This window comes from Crocuta crocuta, unplaced genomic scaffold, assembly GCF_008692635.1.
Source record: "Crocuta crocuta isolate KB4526 unplaced genomic scaffold, BGI_CrCroc_1.0 scaffold289, whole genome shotgun sequence".
In the NCBI taxonomy this organism is placed as follows: domain Eukaryota; kingdom Metazoa; phylum Chordata; class Mammalia; order Carnivora; family Hyaenidae; genus Crocuta; species Crocuta crocuta.
Window position 1 is genome coordinate 369,777 of NW_027533264.1, and position 20,025 is coordinate 389,801.

General features: G+C 52.9%; 1 protein-coding gene across 1 annotated transcript; it reads left to right on the forward strand.

Moving 5' to 3' along the window:
- The first annotated feature begins 4,642 nt into the window (after nt 1-4,642).
- CD300LG (CD300 molecule like family member g) lies at nt 4,643-16,673 on the forward strand. The gene is given in 10 exon segments (XM_077747773.1): nt 4,643-4,685; nt 5,732-6,067; nt 9,339-9,440; nt 10,070-10,154; nt 10,272-10,457; nt 11,105-11,217; nt 12,868-12,938; nt 12,941-12,964; nt 15,968-16,069; nt 16,560-16,673. Coding segments are annotated over 10 exon segments (1,176 nt in total).
- The last annotated feature ends 3,352 nt before the right edge of the window (nt 16,674-20,025 follow it).

Here is a 20,025-nt window from a genome sequence, read left to right on the forward strand (position 1 = left end):
AGTCGAAAGCCCTTAACACAGTCAACATAAAAATCATGAAGGAGGGGCGCCTGGGTGGCTTAGTCGGTTGGGCGTCCGACTTTCGCTTAGGTCATGATCTCACGGTCGTGGGTTCGGGCCCCGTGTCGGGCTCTGTGCTGACTGCCAGCTCAGAGCCTGGAGCCTGTTTCAGTCTGTGACTCCCTCTCTCTCTGACCCTCCCCTGCTCACGCTGTCTCTCTCTCTCTCTCTCCTAGAAATAAATTTAAAAAAAAAAATCATGAAGGAAGTTTTCAGACTTGTTTCAGGGGAGGAGATTGAAAACTTCAGTTTGCAACTGGCTGGGGATAGGGGAGCCGCAGGTAGGGGGCTGTGTGTGAGGAAGCAAACTTTGTGATGGTTTAGGCTAGGACATAGCAACAAACTAACTAACTGTAAGAGCTCCCCGGCCAAATGCATCAAAGCCTGTCTCCTGCTCACCCTGAGTCTGCTGCAGGCTTGGAAACTGTCCGGGCAGCTTTCTTCCAAGCGGTGATTCAGGGATGCAGGTTTTTTCCAGCCTGTGGCTCATCTCTCTTTGTTGGGGATGCTTCTTCCCGATGTGTCCATCCTTCTGAGAGGAGAGAGCCCCACGGGTATAACACCCTCAGTTCCTCTCCAGGCCTTTATTTATTTGATGGATGAGTTTGGAAAGAGAAACAAGGCGTATTTCAGCCAGCCTGCTTTCCTTCTCTTTCTTCTGGGAGCTGGCTCGCCTGCCGAGGGTGCATTAGGCGCAGCCACTCCACAGCGAGGGTGCGACAGGGATGGCCCCAGCCCCGCTGTGGGAGGAGGTCTGCAGTTTTCTAGCACTGCCTGTGACTGCAGAGAGCCTGCCTAATTCTGGGGTTCAGACGAGGAAGCCCACGCTGCTCTATCCAAAGCCTTGTGTGTGCACCTGTATAAACACAACTTACACTTTTTTTTTTTTTTTTTAAAGAATTTCCTCTCGGGGGCACCTGGGTGGCTCAGTTAGTTAAGTGACTGACTTTGACTCAGCTCATGATCTCATGGTCCGTGAGTTCGAGCCCCGTGTCGGGCTCTGTGCTGACAACTCGAGCCTGGTACCTGCTTTGGATTCTGTGTCTCCTCCTCTCAATCTGCCCCTCCCTTACTCACATTCTGTCTGTCTCTGTCTCTCTCTCAAAAATAAACATTTAAAAAAGAATTTTCTTCTTATGTTCTTTTTTAAATTTTTAACAGTTTTATTTATTATTTTTGAGAGAGAGAGAGAGAGAGAGAGAGAATGAATGGGTGAAGGGCAGAGAGAGAGGGAGACAGAATCCGAAGCAGGCTCCAGGCTCTGAGCTGTCAGCCTAGAGCCCGACAAGGGGTTCAAACTCATGACCTGTGAGATCATGACCCGAGCCGAAGTAGGACGCTTAACCACCTGAGCCGCCCAGGCGCCCCTCACTTTTTTTTTTTTTTTCATAGAATCAGTCATCCTCCAAGGCAGTGGCTCTCCACCTAGAGTAGTTTTGCCTCCCGGGGGGCATTTTGACAATGTCTAGAGACATTTTTGATTGTCAGGGCTTCTGGGGCAGGGAAGACACTACTGGCATCTAGTAGGTAGATGCCAGATATGATGCTAAACATCCTCTAATGCATAGGACGGCCCCTCATAACATAGAATTATCTAGTCCAAAATGTCAATAGTACTGATGTTGAGAAGCCCTGATCTAAGAAGAACAAATCACCGTCTTAGATCAGCGGAAGTGGCTTAGGCCAGTTACTTCCAGTCCAGATGGGCACCAGATCCGGATGACTGTCAAGCGGGCTCTTTTCTGGCCAGAGGTTGTCTGCGCTGCTCACAAGCCACCCTAAGCTCTGTCCCACAGCTGGGACTCCTATTTCAATGCAGGTTTTCTCAGATGGTTCAGAGTGAACTTGAGAGTATGTCCCTCATTCTCCTTTCTCCCTAAGGTGGTTCTAAGTCTTGGAGGTCGTTAATTACTATCAGGACCCAGCAAAGTAGGGGGCAGCCTTGGCCATTATCTGCCTGTGCCAGCATCCGCTGGGCTCTCCACTCCCCGGGGTCTCTGGTGTGGCTGTTCCTTCCTCCCCGGGTCTGCCGCCCACCCCATCATCCCAGCCACGGGAACCTCCAGGCTCATGGATGTCATGAGGATGTGATAAGGCTGCTGCAGGGTCGCAGATCCGGGGCCCCTCTTGCCCACTGCTCTCCCATCCTATGATGGTGGGCACCTCCCAGGACTGTAGGTAGGAAGCAGGACACAGGTGTGCTTGCCTCTCAGATCTCCAAACCCACCGGGGACTTCTATCCGTTGCTCCTCACATACCCCATTGGGACAGGCCCAGCTTCAGGGCCCACACGATGCTTCCCTCTAGTCCCTTCTCCCACCCCAAGCACTACTTTTGGGCCTGAGGATCTATTTCTTTTCTTTTCTTTTTTTATTTCTAGGAGAGAGAGAGAGAGAGAGAGAGAGACAGCGTGAGCAGGGGAGGGTCAGAGAGAGAGGGAGTCACAGACTGAAACAGGCTCCAGCCTCTGAGCTGGCTGTCAGCACAGAGCCCGACGCGGGGCTCGAACCCACGAACCGCGAGATCATGACCTAAGCGAAAGTCGGACGCTTAACCGACTAAGCCACCCAGGCGCCTCATGTACAGTTGGAACACCATCTTTATAACAATAAAATTTTTGTTAGTACTTCATTTCTTCTCCATAAACGACAACCATAAATAGTACGCCTCCTCATATACTTAATTTTTAAAAATCATAATACCGTATCTGTACTGGAACGTGGGCGGGGGGGAAGAAAAGGAAAATAATTTGTAACCATATAACACATATTTTGAAATGTCAGTGCTCAGGCCCCATGACACTAGAAAACATAATAAAGTGTCAGATGCTTGCCCCTGCTTATAATAAATAAGTTAGGATTTAAGAAAAGTAAGATCAGAATGTATTCTATATAAGGACAAAAACAAGAAAGAGACAATGATCAAAGGCTAAAATAAATGTTATTTTAACCTGTGTTTTTATTTTATTTATTTATTTTGAGAGAGAGCAGGGGAGGAACAGAGAGAGAGGGAGAGAGAGAGAATCCCAGACAGGCTCTGAGGTGGGGCTTTAACCCAAGAACCCTGAGATCATGACCTGAGCCGAAATCAAGAGTCCAACACTTAATGGACTGAGCCACCCACACGCCCCAGTCTGTGTTTTTAAAACTGCAAAAATTGATTACCTTTTGTAATGTGTACATGTGATAGGAGTCAGGTCTGTAGGTCCCTGCCCATTCAATGCCAGCAGTGCCTCCTAGTCACTGTGAAATTAAGACACGTCTCCCCACATTGCCAGAACCTCACACACACACACACACACACACACACACACACACACACACACANCCCCGTTCCTTGACCCACTGACTTAATGCTTCAAATATTAACCCACCAAGTGAGAAAAATTCCAACTGTACATGTGGCAACTGTTAACATCACCATCGTTTTCCAGAGGAAAGGGGAATTACAGGAAACATTCCCATTGTTTTCTATTGTACTTAACCTTTCTGAGTTGCGTAAAATTTTGCTTGCAACCAGTAGGAACTCAGCCATCTAGAAACCTCCGACAAAGCGATCTTGGAAAACGATGTGTCAGGGCTCCCTCTAGTGGGCGTGTTTGTTCTTGCACCTTTAAAGGCAGATTCAGTTCTGTGATGAGACATTGCTAATTCACTTTTTTCAATGCCTAGACAACTTAACGCGGACGGGGAGACCCGCCTCACAGAGCTGTCTGCGGGTGGCTCCAGGCATCGTGCGGCTCCCTTGTCCTTCGGCTTCTCTCAGTCCCTTCTTCAGCGCCGCCCGGTGGCCAAAGGCGGTACTGCGTCCTCGGGAGGCGATGCAGAGGGAGGGGCGGTGGGCACGGCACGCCAGGGCCCCTAACCTCAGTACCCTTGACCACTTAGTCTAGTAAAGCCTATGGACCTCCTCTCGGAATAATCGTCCTTTAAACATATAAGATTATATACATAGGCCTAAAAGAAAGCCAATAATATTAAAGTGATTATCAAAATATTTATAATTGTGTAATACAGTAATAAATGTGTTTTATTAGCGCTTTCAAAAAGCAGCTCTAGTGGCAGGCCTGGTAACTAATTATTTTCCAAGTACTGAGGGGCACATACGATATTTCGAGCTATCGGCGACAACTTGATTTTGCTCTATTGTCTGCTTTTTTATTTTTTTGTTTATTTTTGGTGACAAAGTCACAGGCACTGATAACACAATGGAAGGAAAAGATAAATGCCTTAAAGGTTCGTAAAAGTCAATATGCAGGGTTTTTTCCCATCCAAATTCTTGGACTCCCTGAACTCTACACTCAGACCTTCTGGGGTGCACGGCGATGGGCTTGATTAAGACTCCCTGGAAGAGGGTTTGGGAGAAGCGCTAGGTGGGCTCAGGAGTGGGAGGAGCGCGCATGGAGGATCAGTAAAGGGAATGGCAGAGGCGCCTCCCTCTGTGCGCGGAGGGGCGACCCGCACGGCCCCTGCCCCCTCCTTCCGTGTCCTGATCTCCTGCCTCTGGAGGAAGTTAAAGCCCTGCGTGGCCTGGAGAGGCGCTCCCAGTTCCCGAGTGTGCTCGTGCACGTCCAGCGCCCACCATGTGGCCCCTCGTGCTGCTATGGGGCTGCCTCTTGTTCCCAGGTGAGCAGAGGGCCGGGGAGGGGAGTATAGTGGAGGGACGTGGGGCTGGTGCCCAAGCTGCCAGAAGGAGGACCTCCCGCTCCAACCTTCCCTTTTTGTGACCCAGCCAAGCCGCCTGGTCCTTAAGGGCTTTACTCCACCGCACTGGCCCTCAGCTCCCCAAAAGGAGGGGTGGGGGCGCTTGCTGGTTCTTAGAGCCAGGTTTTCTCCCAAACCTACCATTCCAAACCCTTCATGGTCAGGTGGCCGTAAGGCAGGCTTTACTTCGCTCAGCCCGGAGGCAGATGAGGTGCCCCCTATGAGGTTGCCATGGAAAACTCTGAGAATATGTCTAGAGCCTCTACTGTACCACTGGGCACAACCCTGAGCGAGAAACAAGTATCCTGTTTCATCAGTTCACAGCCCCCCCCCTTTTTTTTTAACCTTTTAACATCAAATCTCAAGATGCATCTTGCCCCTGATGACAATTATTCGAGTGACAATGCTTTTTCTTGGGGTGTGTAAAATTACGGGCGCCTGGGTGGCTCAGTTAGTTAGGCGTCCAGCCGGTTCAGGTCATGATCTCACGGTTTGTGAGTTCAATCCCCGCGTCAGGCTCTGTGCTGGCAGCTCAGTGCCTCGAGCCTGCTTCAGATTCTGTGTCTCCCGCTCTCTGTGCCCCTCCCTCATTCATGCTCTGTCTCTCTCTCTCTCTCTCAAAAATAAACAAACNATGAAATAGGACAGTATCATCATCAGCATCTATAAATGAGAAAACCCAGAGGCCAGGGAGGTCAAGCAACTTTTCCAAGGTCACACAGCTACTAAGTGCCAGTGCGGGGAGTCAAACTCTGGGCCGTGCGAATCTAGAATTTTCCCCTCACCACCCTTCAATATCCCCAGTTTAGGGGCCCAGCAAGAGCCCTGTCCTAATATCCCTTGGCGGGGAAGGGACTACTAGCTTTTAGAGGGCAGCCGCAGAAGGGAGTGAGAGAGGAGGTGTCTTTTGCTCTGACCCTGGTACTTGAATCCAAGGAATTCGACCTCCATCCCTGCTCTGGTCACAGGATGCGGAGCACTGGTGGGCCCCAAGGAGGTCAGCGGGTTTGAAGGTGACACCGTGTCCGTGCAGTGCACCTACGGGGAGGAGCTGAAGACCCACAGGAAATACTGGTGCAGAAAGACTGGATTCCTCATCTCACGCTGCGCCAGCACCGTCTACGTGGGGGAAGACGGCCGGGAGACGACAGAGGGCAGGGTGTCCCTCCAAGACAGCCCCCAGGAGCTCACACTCAAAGTGACCCTAAGGAATCTCACCCTGAAGGACACCGGGAAGTACTTCTGTGGGGTCTCAAAACTGGGCCGAGATGAGTCTTTCCTGGTCTCTCTGCTTGTCTTTCCAGGTAACAAATGTCTCTCCTTCCCCGGATGGGGCACAGGTGACGTGGAGGGGAAGAGGGACGGGGGAGGGGAGCTGATTCGGTGCTGGACCTGGACACGGTTCCCCGCCACCCAAGGGGGTAGTGCTCGCACTAACCTCATCAGGGCGGGGGAGGGGGCAGTTCTCAAGGACTCAGTGAGGTGACACAGGTCAAGAGCTCAGTGCCCAGCAGAGCACAGGGGGGTTCGGCATGAGCCTCAGCCACTCTTTCACAAGGTCACACCATGCAGATCCGCCAAACTCCATGCTCAGTGCCTTTCCTCTTTGCCTGGAGGTAGCAGAGAGGCTGCCATGGGCTGGGGACAAGGTGGACATCCCATGGAATAAAAAAGCCTTCTTTCTCAGAGTCTGAGATATTCCTGCAGATTCTGCAGACGGGGCCTGCCATCGCGTGCCCCAGACTCACTCCATGGCACTGTGGAAGCCATGGCCACGTTGGCCTCGCCCTGCTTGTGGCTTTCCCTTCTTTTTTTTTTTTTTTTTTAATGTTTTATTTATTTCTGAGAGGGAGAGAGACAGTGGGAGCAGGGGAGGGTCAGAGAGAGAGGGAGACACAGAATCTGAAACAGGCTCCCTGCTCTGAGCTGGCTGTCAGCAGAGCCTGACACGGGGCTTGAACCCACGAATTGTGAGATCATGACCTGAGCTGAAGTCGAACGCTTAACCGACTGAGCCACCCAGGCGCCCCGTGGCTTCCCTTTTTGCTTCACTTCCCCAGATCTTGAAGTCCCAAAGTCAAGTGTGAGAAGGGCCTAGGAACTGGCGTTGGAGGGGCTTGTTGAGCTCAGGGATGCTAGGGGACTGAAGCTGGAGTCGTGGGGCTCTGGCTGGGGATGGGGCATCTGTCTGGATGCCCAGAATCCTACCTGAGCCTGCCGAGCTGAGAAGAAAGAAGCCAGAGAGGGCCCAGGTGGGCAGCCCACCATCTGCTGGCCAGTGAGGCTGAGGCAGGTCTTTGCATCCTGTTGGACAGATCGGGGATAGGGGGTGAGGCTCCAAAGACAGGATGATTTGCGCGAGGTCTCATGGCAGGAAATGGTGGAAAGAGGAGACACCTGTTCTCCATGACTGAAAAGATTCTCTGATTTCTTCTGATTTTCCTCAGTGTTCAGACCGCATTCTTCCCTGGTGGGGGTCAATTTCCTCTGTACTTGGGCTCTCTAGTTTCAGTTTTTACCTCATTTGTAAATATTCATTTGTGTGTGATGTATGCATTATTATGTTAGCCGGGGTCAGACGTTGTTGACCTTTCTCTGATAACATTTGGGTTACAGAAAATAAAGTTTAATGGCAGTGGCAGGCTGGTGAATGTTTGACAGCTGGGCGGAGAAGCTCTGATTTGCAATGTTTGCCAGTTTCTGTTGTTTAAAAGCCCCTGACCTTGCCAGTTTCCACCTACCAATAGTTTAGCAACCAGCTCACAAAATTTCTGAAGAGTGGACAGTCCGCTCTCCTAAGTTGGGGCGCCAAGCTGTCTCCAGCACACCACTGAGTATGCTAAAAGATTAGAATTTCTAGAAAGGTCAGAACAAGACAAGAACCCCCCAGTCATTTCTATTTTTTTTTAATTTTTTATGTTTATTTGTTTTTGAGAGAGAGAGAGGAACAGCATGTATGGGGGAGGGGCAGAGAGAGAAGGAGACACAGAATCTGAAGCAGGCTCCAGGCTCTGAGCTGTCAGCACAGAGCCCTACGTGGGGCTCAAACCCATGAACTGCAAGATCATAACCTGAGCTGAACTCGGATGCTTATCTGACTGAGCCACCCAGGTACCCCTCCCGCTCATTTCTTTTTTTCACTATTGCCTGGAGGCTCTAGGCAATGAAATATGACAAGATAAAAAAGTATAAATACTGGAAAGGAAAAGATAAATAGTCTCTATTTGTGAAAGATCGGAGAAAGCTTGACCTTATGTTAAAAGAGAGAATGGCGGGGAAAGGGAGCGAGACCAGAATGGCATTCCAGCACAAAGGGCACTGGGGAGTCAGGGAGCTGGGCAGCTCCTGGGGGATCGGCCACACCACATTTCTGCCCACTATGCTGGCAGAGGCTAAGGCAGTTTGTTCTTGAGGGGCCCCAGCCTCGCAGGGAGTCCCAGTAAACATGTTGCAACATAACTGAGCGCGAGCCCGGCCGGCGGCGGGCACAGGACACTGTGGCTACACAGGAGAAGGGACTTGCCCCTTCTGGGGAAGGCGTGGTGGAGGAGTTGAGGACAGGAAGAGAGTGGTTTAGGCCGAGGTGGAGAGGAGAGGCAGGGGATACACGGGAACATCATGTCACACAGAGGCGGGCAGGACGCTCACTTAATTGGGAATGGAGGGCAAATAGCAGTGTGGCTGGTGCACCAGATGGTGAAGAAGTAAAGCCAACATAGTGAGCGGCAGTCTGAGTTTTAATGTTTATTTACTTATTTATTTTATAATTTTTTTTAATTTTTAAATTTTTTTTTTTTGAGAGAGAGAAAGACAGAGCATGAGCAGGGGAGGGGCAGAGAGAAAGGGAGACACAGAACCTGAAGCAGGTTCCAGGCTCTGAGCTGCCAGGACAGAGCCTGACATGGGGCTCAAACCCACAAACCCTGAGATCATGACCTGAGCTGAACCGGATGCTCAACCGACTGAGCCACCCAGGCGCCCCTGTTTGTTTATTTTTTTGAGAACGAGCACAAGCAGGGGAGAGGCAGAGCGAGAAGGGGACAGAGGATCTGAAGCAGGCTCTGTGCTGACCGCAGAGAGCCCAATGTGGGGCTAGAACTCTTGAACCATGAGATCATGACCTGAGCCGAAGTCAGCCAATCAGCCGGTCACCTGGTCAACCGATCAACCGACGGAGCCACCCAGGCGCGCGCCAAGGTCTGGGGTTTAAAGGCTCCTAAAGCATGTTACAAAGCTTGAGCTCCAGCTTCTAGGCAACGAGGGGCCATTACCTGCTCTGAAGCAAGAAGGGATGAGGTCCAGCATATATTTTAGAGGCAAAACCAGTATTGGCATAAAGAGTGGCGTGGAAAGGGCACGCTGGTGGGCAGCTGGGGGCAAGGGAAGCCGAGGGTCTGAGCTAAGTGGGAGGGCTTCAGTCAACTCAAATCTATCATCCGAGCTCCCGAGCGGCAGAGGGGAGATGGGCAGTGCTCCACACAGAGGTGGGGGCGGGAAGGCCGCTGGCTGCAGCCACACTGGGAGCAGTGATCCTTGCCTCTGCTGAGACCAGCCTCTCCCTCTCCCTCTCCCTAGGTCCCTGCTGCCCTCCCTCCCCCACTCCCTCCTTCCAGCCTCTTGCTACAAGGAGCCTCCAGCCCCAGGCAAAAGCTTGGCAAACTCAGCCCCCAGAATTGAGTGAGTGAATGGGTTTTCTGTCTCTCCTCCATTCCTCTATAAAGAAACACCCCGTGAGTGCCTGATCTGGTGCCAGACCCCGCCCTTCGTGGCCCCAGAGCCTGGGAGCCGGTACCCATCATGGGAGGAATCAGGGACTCAGTGGGGTTAGTTCACCCAGAAGCAGCCTGACCCCGACCACCAGCTTTGTGTTCTGTCTGCTCCCCCCGGGGTTGGAGGAGTGAGCAGGAAAGGAAGGGCCTTGGACCCTGGCCTCTGCACCTGTCCCCGCCCTCCTGCCCTGTTGACCCTGTGGCTGTTGAAGGTCAAGGCCTACTGAGGCATAGGTGGTGAGGGTGGGCGTGTGATGGTGACATGAGGTGAGGGCAGAGGTGATAACCGGCCAGGACTGTAGGGGGGCGGCGGGAGGGCGCCTGGGTGCTGGGTGNCGCATAAGTCACGGGGCGGGGGGCGGGGTGTGATCACACAGGCACCAAAAGGGGCTGAAACCCATGCGCAGGGGCGGTTTGCTTCCTGGATTTCCTGTCGCTGGGGGTGTCCCGGGGCCTGGGGTCAAGGGTCAGAGGTCTGGGAATGGCTGGGATTCCAGGCTCAAAGAAGGTGCTGAGGCGCTGCTTTTGGACTTGTAGCTTCTCCTCGTCTCCACCAAACAGTCACCACAGCCAAGAAGGGGAAGACAGGGGCTGAGGCCGCTCCGTCCACAGGGGCCCCTCCGTCCACAAGAGCCTCCCCGTCCACAGGGGCCCCTCCGTCCACAAGAGCCTCCCCGTCCACAGGGGCCCCTCCGTCCACAAGAGCCTCCCCGTCCACAGGGGCCCCTCCGTCCACAAGAGCCTCCCAGTCCGGGCGCGCAGGAACCGCCCCAGACACAGGAACCTCTCCGCATGCGGGCACCTCTCCTCACGAAGCAACCTCTCCTCATGCAGGGACCTCCCGCCCGTCCACACAGCCCAACCCCACCGCGGTGGAGGACACCCGTCTGGCCCCCAGCAGCAGCGGCGGCAGCTCCGTGTCTAGGTGAGCCCAGTGACCAAGGTCACCTTTCAGGCCATCCCCAAAGCATAAGGTGCTTTTGAGCAATTGAGGACCTAGCACTCCCTCCTCCAGGCGAACACAACCTCCTGTCACGGCAGACGCCACCCCCATACCCCTCAGCAGGGCCCTTGAGCAGTGAACAACCTACATAGCTGACCCAGCAGCCCTGATTCTGTGGACACACAGCTCCCCCGCCCCAGGTGAAGGGTCCACCGTGGCCGCAGTCCCCTCCTCTCTCCCTGCCCCAGTGTAAAGGGCAGCGCCCCAGTTTTGCTTGTGTACTTTGCACTGGGCCAAGCATGAAACTATGGAACCCCCCCATTTTTTTTCTCACCCAACTGGAGTCCCAGGCTGAAGGACTGGGTCTTGGGGGTCATATATGATTGCATCCAGTTACTGACCGAGGCTTCCTGCCTGACTACTGCCAAGGCCGGACCCAGCTGAAAGTGGGATTGGTAGTGGGGGCAGGGTCCCTTTTACTGGGACCAGACTCTGTGGTCCCCGGTGCCCTCCGATCTCCTCGGGAAAGACAAGGGACATGGCTGGGTCGCAGACTAAAAACGTCATGGTGTAGAGCAGGCCACTGACACCTGGTGACAGCTGCTGGGCTCCTTGCGTCTCACCCACAGGGTCTCCATCCCAATGGCCCGCATCCTGGCCCCAGTCCTCGTGCTGTTGTCTCTTCTGCTGGCCGCGGGCCTGGCTGCCGTCGGCAGCTGTCTGCTCCGCTGGAGGAAGAAAGGTGAGCAAAGGTAGGGAGGAGGGGATGGGGGAGCCAGGGACCCCACTGAGACCCGCAGTGCCCCCACCATTGCAGGGAGACCTTCTGGGTCAGCGTATCCATCCGAGATATGGGCATCAGGAGCCCCGCCCTTCCCTTCGAGGGAGCCCCAGGTCGGTCAGCATGAGGAAAAAAGCAATTCGAATGTGGGAATGGGAGAAAGGGGGCGCTTGGCTTGCCCCCATCTGTCCAAGCCCATCCGTCACTTCTGTCCCTACTGATCCTAGCAGAACCATGTCCCGCCTCTGCAGATCCAGTTCCCCGTGGGACTGCTAGGGGGGCGGGGTGGGGTGAAGGAGGGATGGGAGACTAAGCACTTGACCAGGATGCACACGGTGGCCTTACCCCGGCCGCGGGGTCTCCAGAGGTGCCCAGCTCCTCTCAGGGCTCAGCTTCAAATCCCAGCTCTGCTACTTTTTAGCTGTGTGACCTTGGACAAGTCACCTAACTTCCCTGAGCCACACAGCTTTTTCAGAGCACAGACATAGAATACAACAGAAATAGAATACAGGCCCAGTAGAAGTAGAATACAAGCCTCATATGAAATCTAAACCTCTCTAATAATCACATGAAAAAAAGTAAAAAGAAACTAGAGATGCTAATTTTGATAATATACTTTATTAACATGATATTTCTCAAACGTTATCATTTCCATGTGGAATTGATATACACATTTTAATGATCCATATTCCACATTCTCCATTTTTTCATATGGAACCTTCAAAAGCTGGAATAATTCAGAGTGGTCATGCTTCCAGTGGCCGTGGCCTTCGTGGCTCGTGGCTCCTCTGGTGAACAGCACAGTTTAAGAGGGCTGGCTGAAAGAGCAGTCCAGGAGCTGCCACGTGCCAGGCGTTTTTGTGTGGCGTATGTTGCTTTTATCCCCTTGAATGCCCTCAATACCGTGGCGTTAGAGACTTATGACAAGTGCCCCCATTTTACAGGAGAGGAAACTGAGGCAGGGTGGTTAAGCGGCCTGCCTTGGGTTTGCACAGCCAGGAAGCGATGGAGCCAGGAAGATGTGTGCCAAAGCACTTTGCAACTTAGCAATGGTGTCCTGTGCAGGTGGCCCTGGGGTGGGGGGTCCTGGGCTTTCCTCCGACTTCTTCCTGTGTGGCCCCCAGGAAGAAATGTCAGCTTTGCCCATGTCCCCAGGTCACCGCAGAGGAGCCAGGAAGAGCACGCCGAGTGGGAGCACTCCTGATCAAGTCCTCAAAGTCCTTCTTAGCCCCTTGCCTCTCAAACTGTGGTCCCCAGCCAGCAGCAGTGGCCTCCCCTGGTAGCCTGTTAAAAGACTCTCAGACCCTGACCTCAACCTGCTGCATTGGAATGGGCCTTTTCATAAAATGTATGCACCCTGCGGTTTAAAAGCAATGACCTTAGCCCATAGAATTACTTCCCAAGCCAGTTTCTGACCCACACAATGGGCTTTCCACAGACCGATCCCGAAAGGCTGGATCATGGCTATGGCACCGAGCTCAAAGGGACTTCTCTGCGCAGCCTGTCCACCTGCTCGGGGTGGGGAAGCCCCTCCTCCAAAGTGCAAGGGCATCGGTGCGTCTCTGCGGGAGCTGTTGTAGGCTTCAGGGTACTCCCGCTTGTCTCTTTCAGCTCAACGGGCCTCAGAGACACAGAGGAACGAGAAAGTCCACCTCTCACACTTGGTAAGGAAGGCAGCTGGCCGCACCCAAGCTCAGATCCCTGTGCGGCTGGACTTCGGGGTTCCTGAGCCCTGTCTCCGCACCTCCCTCCCCGCTTGTCCATGACCGTCCTCCAGGTGAGGGCTTGCATCCCATCTCTGGGGAATCTGTGTGAGCCCCGAAACCAGCCCTCCGGGGTGCAAGCCAAGAGAGCACCTCTCCTCACTCTGACCGTGCAGGTACCAGGCGGGGGTCTTCCCCAGCCCCAGCGCCCTCTTCCCCTCCTCTTTTAGAATCAGACACTGGCAGAGCCAGATCCAGAGGGGTCTTCGGGAGGGCTGCAGAATGACAGGATCAGGANGAGATGCCTCCACTCTATTCTCTTAAACATGGGGAAAGGAAAAGGGGGCTGCCATTGCCTTCTTTCCTGGCGCCAGTGAGGACAAAAGACTCAGGCGATCCACCCCCAGGGGAGGGGCTGGGACAGGAATGGGGTACTGGCCTGTGGTTTAGGAAGCAGCTGCTGTTGTCTCAGGAAGCTCACAAGGCCAGAGATTGTGGATAGAAGTGAGAAAAAGGTCATGGACAAGGATGGGGAGTGGGTCTGCCAGAGCCCCGCCTCCTGGCCAAGCGTCCTGGGGTGCACCCTGCCTTCCAGAAGAGGGGGCGGGGCAGGAGGGAGAACTGCTGGGAAGCTGAGAGTGCCTGCAGCAGCCCCCTGTGCCCACACTGGGGAAGGGCTGCCTGGGACTCTCCCTGCTCAAGTGGGAGGGGACTGTGGGCCGAGGGACTGGTGGGTGGGTGGGGGACCCTTGTCGAGGGAAGGATGAAACAGGGTCTCCCGAGAGGGTCAGGGACAGGACCCTGTGAACATGACCAACTGAGAGCTTTGGGTTTTCTTTGGTTTATTTCCCTTTTGCCTTCTTTGTAGTTTTTAGCAGAATCTGCAGGTGGAATTTAAAGGGTTTGGGGTTTTCTTCACCCAAGTTCAAGTCAAAGAGGGAAGGGCACACTCTGCAGGCTCTGCCAGAGAGCCCCAGGGGCATGTAAAACTCAGGGGTAAGTATGAAGGGGTCAGACCAGCATTTCCTCTGCCCAGAGGGCTATTGCAAGAAATTCACATTTTATTCTTTAACTGAACACTACTATGTGCCAGGGGCTTTACCTATGTCACTGAATCTTCATTACTCCTGCACCAGGTGGGTACTATTATTACCCCCTTCTTATGGAATAAGAAACAGAGGCTCAGAGAGCAGAAGGAACTTGCCCCCAGAGACCCAGCCTGAAAGAGGCAGAACTGGGGAAACTGACGCAGCCCGTGTGGCTGGCGGCGATGCCCGGGCCACTTCCATGCCTCCCAGAGGGAGTGTAGAGGATTTGAACAATGGAGCCAAGTGCTGGGCCCAGGACTCTTCCCCCTGGAGTCAGAAGAAAGAACCATCCTCAGTCCGTGAACTTGGGAAGGCATAGCCCCTGGCTCCCGGCAGAGCCCGAGAGGGCAGTGCTGGGCTCAGATGATGACTGGGCTCCCACTTCCCAAGGCTTCCATGATTCCCTGCCCATTTGTCTCGTGCCTGGACCAAGAGGCTCTCACATGTAGCTTGTATGTTCAACCACACAGAAAATGCCTCCGTACTTGCTGGGACGGGCCAGTGGCCCATGGCGTGGGCAGGAGGACCAATGAGGGTCCTGGACGTAGGGTGGCGGTCCCGGCCACTGCCCACACATTTGGTCTCTGGCCCCATGAGCCTCCTTCCTCAAACTCAGTCACCCTTGAGTAGGTGACATTTGTGTGGCTGCTGGTGGTCAGCGGTCAGCAGTGGCTGGGCTTGGGCCAAATCACAAAGCTGTAAATATGGGATGCGTGAGGGGTGGACATGATGTCAGCGATCCTCTGGTTGAGCCCCAGCTGTACCGTGTCCTGACCAGAGGCAGGACCCGGAGAGAGCAGAGCCGTGAGTGACAGGATTTGTGAAATCTCCTCCCCCACCCCCCATTCCCTTGTCCCCTCGTTCCCCCAGTCCTAGCCTGCCTGAGGAACTGTGCTCGGATTTTCATCTTGCCTGTAAGACTGGATGTGTCACCAAAGATGGCTCAAATGTCCACCTCTGCCTCCATCCCCTGCTGCTAAGGCAGTGATAGCATCAGAGGGAGAGGGGGAGTTAGGAGACAAGGGGCAAGAGACAAAGAGACGTATGGGTCACGCCCTGCCAGGTCGGCAGGCAGCGTGGTATAGGAAACGAACTTGGGTCTGAGGTCACATGGTTGTGAGTACAATTCCCAGCTCAGCTCCTCACCAGCTGTGTGACATCTGGCCAGTTACATCACCTCTCTGAGCCTCAAGTGTTCCCATCTCCTGGGGTTGTGGGTGAGGAACATGAAGTGAGACATTCAGAAAACAGAAGATTCTTTCTTTCTCTTTCTTTGTCTCCAGTGCCCATTGGGCCATGGGATTTACTGGCTGGGAGACCTAAGAGCAGCTGTGTCCTGCAGAGACTTGGCTGGGGGAAACGGGGGAAGGGCTGGCATTGCTGACCTGGGGACCCGTGGGGACAGCCAGGCCTGGTCACAGGGTGGCTCCTACTCCCTCAGCCTTGGTTTCCTTATCATCTGATCAAGGAGGGGGTGCTCTGACTGGTAAAGAATTTTTCCTTTGCGGTTTGTTAATCGGTGAACCTTTGAGGTATTCAGATTTCCTCTACTCCCCGCCCCTTCCCGGGGCCTGCGGAGAATCTTCAGCCTGTACGTTCTTTCTGCTTCAAGGACAGAAATATCAATAATAAAAGCAAATTAATCATATCAGGAGTTCCCCGGTGTTGAGCTGTGAAACATTACCATGAATAGTCATTATAACCTGGAGGGACAAATTCTTATCCCCATTTTACAGCTGAGGGCACTGAGCCCAAGGTCACTCTGAGATGTAGGAAACAGGACAGAATGACTCTGACTCCACAGCCTGTGTTCTCGCCCTGTCTCCCCGCCCCCCCCACCATGTCTCCCTCCTCTCGCTGTGGAGGGAGGACCATCCCCGCTGCCGAGAATGCGCTGTTCTGATTGAGTCTCTGTTTCAGTCGCTGGAGTACGCCGTGATCAACCTTGCAGGGCCCCCTGGGCCTCCAGCCAGCCCAGAGCCCTCCGCCAAGCCCTGCACAGAAATCCGGGGCCTCAGCCAGGTGTGAACAGAGGGCACTGGGGGGCCTGGAGCCACCCAGCCAGGCTCCTGACAATGTGGGGAAGTCGGTGGGTGGAGCGGGGGGGACTCTCCTCGGCATCCGCTCCCTGAACACTGGCCCCCCACGTCCAGCCACCCACCCCATCATAACTGTAGGCCCCGGGGCCACTTCATTCACAGGTCAGGACTCTTGACTTTACATCCTCTTTTTTCCCCTTTCCAGAAAGTTCTTGCATAGCTTGTTTGTGGTCACAGTTGAAAGAGTGCTGGGCTGTCGGAGGCCATGAGGATGCTCTCCAGGGGGCGGATGTTTGGGAGGAGGTGAGGGGCAGGAATCAGAGCCTGAGAGGTCTGGGGAGAACTAGTCATCGCTGCCTCTTAGAGGCCCAGGGCCTCAGAACAGGCTGGGGTCTATCCAACAGCCCCCTGGGGACCCACCCCCCACCCCAAGCTGGGCTCTGCTTTTCAACACCTGACTGCTGTCTTTACAGACTTCAGAGGAAGAAGAAGCCTCTTCCCAGGACCAGGAGGGCGACATGATGCCAGGGCCTCCCCTCCACATATCTGGGGAGGAGCTCGGCTTCTCCAAGTTCATCTCCGTCTAGTGGCAAACACCCCCTCCAGGCCAGCCCGCGGGGAATCCGAAGGGCTGGCTTTGCACTGACTCCAATCAGTTTTCTGCTACAGCTTTCAGAGTTCACTTGCCAGACCCTGGGGCTCTCCCCCCCCCCACCCTTTCCAGGCTCTCCTCCTGCGTACCCCAGCCCGACTGGAAGCTTTTGTCAGCCCCAGAGCCCCCGCAGTGGGGATCTCACAGTCCCCCGGGAGCCTGGGACCTTCCCAGTCTGTCCACACCCTGGGCCTGCAGCGCTGGCCGGAGCCCGGCTGGGCTCGGGAAGTCTGGTCTGACTTTGTATCTGCTGCAAGAATCCCCCTGGGCCTGGGAGCCCAGCAACAGCACCCCCTCCAGACCTCACCTTCTTCTTCTCTCTTCCTTCCATCCTGACTCCGCACCACTTTCTCCTGCATAAGTGAGGAAGAGGAGGATGCTGGGCATCAACTGTGTTCTGATTTCTCAAAACGTGGCTGTCAATCACCTGCATCCCAGGCCTTCAGGAGGCTGGTTAAAAATGGGATTCCTGGGGCGCCTGGGTGGCTTAGTCGGTTAAGTGTCTGACTTTCGCTTAGGTCATGATCTCGCAGTTCATGGGTTCGAGCCCCGCGTTGGGCTCTGTGCTGGCTGCCAGCTCAGAGCCTGGAGCCTGTTTCAGTCTGTGACTCCCTCTCTCTCTGACCCTCCCCTGCTCACGCTGTCTCTCTCTCTCTCTCCTAGAAATAAATAAAACATTTTTAAAAAATGGGATTCCTGGGGGCACCTGGGTAGCTTGGGCCGTTGAGCATCTCACTCTTGATGTCAGCTCAGGTGGATTCGTGCTCTCTCTCTTTCTTTTTCTCTCTCCCTCTGGCCCCCCCCATAAAAATTTTAATTTAATTTAATTTAAACATGTGATTCCTGGGATCTACTAAGACCTACCAAAACCATCTCCGGGGCTGGGCCCAAAACTCTGCATTTCTAACAAGTGTCCGGTGACTCTAACACTTGAGTGTGAGAACCAGGGGGCTTGTTAAATTTTTAGGTTCATCCAGCTTAGAGTCTCCACGTGGTGTGTAGGGTCTCCCACCTGCCCCCCACACCATCCCCCTCCCCACACACACCAGGGCTGCTCTGCCCACAACACCATCACCCATGAGGGCTTTCCTGGGCCTGTCCAAGTCCAGGCCCAGGTCAAGTGTGCATTGGAACCGACAGGGATGGTTGCCTTTCCCAGCTCCCCACCCAGACATGCATCCCAGGCTTTAGAAGGAGGATGGAGAAAAGCTTGGCTCCTTCCTAGTTGAGAAAGGGTTAATTGCCTAAGGATGGGGGTTGAGGGAAGGGTCAGAAAGCACAGGGTGCAGGTGGGATTCTGAAAGCAGGAAGGAGGGGACCCTGACGGGAACCTTAGAGGAGCCTGAAGGTGACCTTGAGTCCAGGTCCCTGGGGAGGGGAGAGGGGCGGGGGTAGAATAACAGAACTGCTATATTTTCTTTGTCCGTTTTCTTTAAAAAATGAAACAAGGGGCTGCTCAGTATAGGAAAGTTAGAAAAATGGGAGAGGAGGAGAAAAATAAACAAGTCGCTTAGACTCCCCACTGCCGGAGACCATCATTGCTGCGTTTTGTTGTATTTCCTTCCATTTTTTTTTCTCAACGTCATTTGCTATTGTTCTCTTACAATTATTTTGTGTATACAACTTTCATTTCCTACTTAATTCTTTTTTTAAAGAGGTTTTTATTTTTACGTAATCTCGACGCCCAACACAGAGCTTGAACTCACAACCTTGAGATGGAGTCGCACGCTTCATGGACTGAGCCAGGCGCCCCAGGAGAGATTTTTCTAAGCTCATCCAGGAGGTGGTGGCTCATAGGCAAAGAGAAAACAGAAGCAGAGAAGGTAGAAGGGACACGATGAGCTTTCAGGCACCTCCGGAGCAGTTGAGATGTGCTCTCCACCTGTAGCACTTTGCGGAAGTGACAGGCACCCAGGGCTACAGCGGGCGGAGGCATCATGGGGCTGGATCTGAGTGTGAGCGCCCCCACCCCCAAGCCTAGTGCAAGAGCAGCAAGTCTGCTCACCCTGAATGGATCACATGGGTTTATCCCTTTTTTATTAAGTTTACTTACTTATTTGGAGAGAGAGAGAGAGCCCTAAGCACTGTTAGTGCAGAGCTTGATGCAGGGCTCGAACTCACAGAACCGTGAGATCATGACCTAAGCTGAAATCAAGAGCTGGACACTTAACCGACTGAGCCACCCAGGCACCCTGGGGTTTATCCCTTTGTAACTCCCAAATAAGCTTGCTGGAATTTTTGATTGGGATTGCATCGAATACATAGATTCATTTGGGGAGAACTGACAGGCTAACAAAAGTGATTTCTTCCATTCCATGAGGGAAGGATAACTTTATTTAGTCCTCTTGGCAATACTTTATAATATAGTTTTCAGCCTGTAGGCCAGCACATCTTTTACCAGATTTATCACTAAGTTTTTCATGTTTTTTGAGGCTATTGTAAACTGTGTTGCCTTTTAAATTTTAATTTCTGATCGTTTGTTACTAGTATATAGAAATACAATTGATCTCTGTGTATAGATCTTATATCATGCAATCTTGCCAAACTCACTAGTTCTAATAGCTTTTTTGGTAGATTCCGTAGAATTTTCTGTGCATACAATCATGTCATCTGTGAATATAGATAGGATTATGCTTCCATTCAATCTGGATCACCTTCCTTCCTTCCTCCCTCTCTCTCTCTTTTGTTCTTTCTTTTTCTTATTCTTTCTTCCTTTCCTTATTCTTTCTCTCTCTCTCTCTGTTTTCTTGTTTGTTTTTGTTTTTGCCTTTTTGAATCAGTTAAAACCTCTAGTAAATGTTAAAAAGAGATGTTGAGTGGTGCCTGGGTGGCTCCATCAGTCAAGCATCCGGCTCTTGATTTCGGCTCAGGTTATGATCTCACGGTTCATGGGTTTGAGCCCCACATCGGTTTCTGTGCTGAAAGTGCGGAGCCTGCTTGGGATTCTCTCTCTCTCCCTCTCTGTCTGCCCCTCCCCTGCCCACGCTCTATCTCTCTCTCAAAATAAATAAATAAACATGAAAACAAATGTTTTAAATAAAAATAAAAAGAGATGTTGAAAGCAAACATTCTTGCCTTGTCCCCAGTCTTAGGGGGAAGGCGCTCAGTCTCTCACCAAAAGTATGATATTGTCTGTAGGGGGTTCATCTTTTATCAGGTTGGGAAGGTTCTCTTCTGTTTCTAGTTTTCTGAGAGTTTTGTGTTTTTTTTTTTAATGAAGAATAGATACTCATTTTCTCAATGATTTTTCTGCAGCTATTGAGATGATCATATTTTTTTTTTTTTTA